Source organism: Aplysia californica, unplaced genomic scaffold (genome assembly GCF_000002075.1).
Source record: "Aplysia californica isolate F4 #8 unplaced genomic scaffold, AplCal3.0 scaffold00422, whole genome shotgun sequence".
Taxonomy (NCBI): Eukaryota; Metazoa; Mollusca; class Gastropoda; order Aplysiida; family Aplysiidae; genus Aplysia; species Aplysia californica.
The window spans coordinates 621,747-624,224 of NW_004797692.1; the positions used below are offsets into that span (position 1 = coordinate 621,747).

Below are 2,478 nucleotides of genomic sequence, written 5' to 3' on the forward strand. Positions count from 1 at the left end.
ATGGAAGATTCTGGTGATGATGATGGAACAAACCAGTTCACTCAAATGACAAAAACACAACTGGTGGATTATCTTGGAGCAAGAGGACTGAGCACCACAGGAACAAAACTTGCTCTCATAGGTCGGGCCTTTGTGGCGTGGGAAACTGGCGTGACGGTAAAGTCTTCAACAGAAACGTTTCAAAATCAGTTGAAAGAAGACTACAAGACAACCCTCAAGAAATTTAGTATTCCAGACCCAGTTTCATTGCCTCCTGATAGTTGGTCTGAAAAAGTTACGAAATGGCCACCGGTGGACATGGGAAAAATCTTCATGTACCTTCTTAGTACAAGTGAGTACAACAGAGACTATATAGGGAAGTACAAGACACAAAAGGCCTATTCCTATTTTGCCAGTAAGTTTGTTGGTACCATTCTGTGGGCACAAGTGCCAGATGACTGCGACAGATGTTTCCTGACATCGGAGGTAACACCGTCACAAAGCGTCAGAGGTGACACCCACAAACAGTGGATCTTGTTGCGAAACACAGGAGAAATCCTGACGTCGATGTGCAGCTGCACTGCTGGCATGTGCAGTACATGCAACCACGTTATTGCTGTGCTGTACAAAGTGGAGTTCGCTATCAGTAACCATCTGAACTCTGAATCCTGCACAGAGACAAGCTGTGCGTGGAATAAATGTACTAAGAAAACTGTTGAGCCGAAAAGAGTCGAGGAAATGGAACTGAAGCAGCGTACATCGCTTTCTCTTGTTACCTGATTAAAAGCTAATGGAATAGGTGTTTGCTGGTCTTCACATTTATTGGCTTCCTCATCTTCAGGGTTTATTTTCCGTTTTTTGCTTGACGATGGGGTTTCATTTCTTGTGGGCGCTGTTCGTTTTTGCGGCGATCTGACATTGTAGTCACTTGGGGTGAGGAAAAGAATGGGAATAGGATTTGATGGCGTGGGACGCCCTTCTGTGAAGTGATTAGAGCACACTTTCATTGTAATTGTCATTTTGAAGTCTGCTCGTCCTTTCTGTATCTGCCTCTCCCATAATTTCCTTTTCTCCTCGTTTGAAACTCCAAACCATTGCATTTCAGTCACATGGGATCTCTTTTTAATCAATTGGGGTCTACTTCTTGTGTTACTGCATGAACCAACACAACAATGGTCGTACTTCCCCATCTTGCTACTAGACTAATGTTTCTAGAATCTAGATCTAAATCTAGTTTAAAATCTAAAATTCAATGAAAGAAACATATATAGAACTAAGAAAGATTAGTCCTACATGATGGTATATCGCTAGATCTAGATCTATTAAATTACCAGAAATGTAGATTCCACAAAACAATGATTTCCTCACTGTTAGTCTAAAAAAATAATAACGAATGCCAATTCCATTTCACAAAATTACACTTATATAAAAACACACAGTACAGTCACATGATTAGTAGATCTTGGCCTGCGTGAGGCAAAGAGGGCAGCTGACAAAACACACTTTCAAAGGCAAACAACACACTTTCAAGGCAGTTTTTGCGTTTCTTATGCCTAACAACTGATACTAAAATGAGATTGTGCGTACGTTTGACTAGATCTAGACGTTAGATTGAATTTAGGCCCCGATTTAGTGTCCATGTGCCAACTGCCCAAGGCTGTTGACAATGTAAACAAAGGAGCATTGCAGACCGGAAGTAACCCTGAGTACCCCTGGACAGTATGGCGGACATTACCGTGAAGAGGTCTATTCTCTGACTTTCTGTTATCTCACCATGCAAAAAACTCACCTACATTTTCAGTCCCCTTGTGAATTTTTTCTCTCCCCCCCCCTCCCATATCACCGTTCTACTAAGATGATGATGATGATGATTGGTTTTTTGTTTTTTCCATAATGGGCTTGGTGGACTTCACGAAGAAGTCTTCGAGCGAGAGCGAGGCTGTTTATCGGCTCCGATTGTGAATATACTAGGAGGCTCCTCCACTCGTACAAAAAACTCCATTCGAATTGCCATTGTTCCTGGACCTTCAAACATGTTTGACATCCTCATTTTCATGGCTGCATCTTCGGCAAAGCGGGCTGAGGTCTTTATTTACAAAGTTCTTATACTTATACCATCTCAAGCTCCAATAACGGTCCGACCGCAGTCTCGCTAGCTCAACCTGGTCCCAGCAACATGTGATATTTTGTTCCTGTTTATTGGAGTATCCAGAATACACTTCTTCCAGGTGCTGGTACTTAACTCTGCACGGTGGGTCTCTGACTTCCCTCTTGATTATTGGAAAAAAACAACTCCTCTGTATGTTGTTGGTCGTCTGTCTCCTTCAATCTCCCTGGCTTCATTGGCAGCTTGGTCTTCTGCCTCATTTCCTTCAATTCCAACATGGCTTGGAATCTACTGGATTTTATTGTGGCTGTGGTTTCACTGATGATGATGATGATGATGATGATGATGATGATGATGATGATGATGATGATGATGATGATGATGATGATGAT

At 42.2% G+C, this 2,478-nt stretch overlaps 1 protein-coding gene across 1 annotated transcript; it reads left to right on the plus strand.

Moving 5' to 3' along the window:
- On the plus strand, window positions 1-759 carry LOC101859117. The gene has a single exon (XM_013085970.1). The coding sequence runs from the start codon at window positions 1-3 to the stop codon at window positions 757-759; it is 759 nt and encodes a 252-aa protein (XP_012941424.1).
- Window positions 760-2,478: the final 1,719 nt, after the last annotated feature.

Coding starts and splice junctions, on each gene's coding strand:
- LOC101859117 (XM_013085970.1), top strand. CDS start 1: ATGGAAGATTCTGGTGATGATGATGGAACAAACCAGTTCACTCAAATG.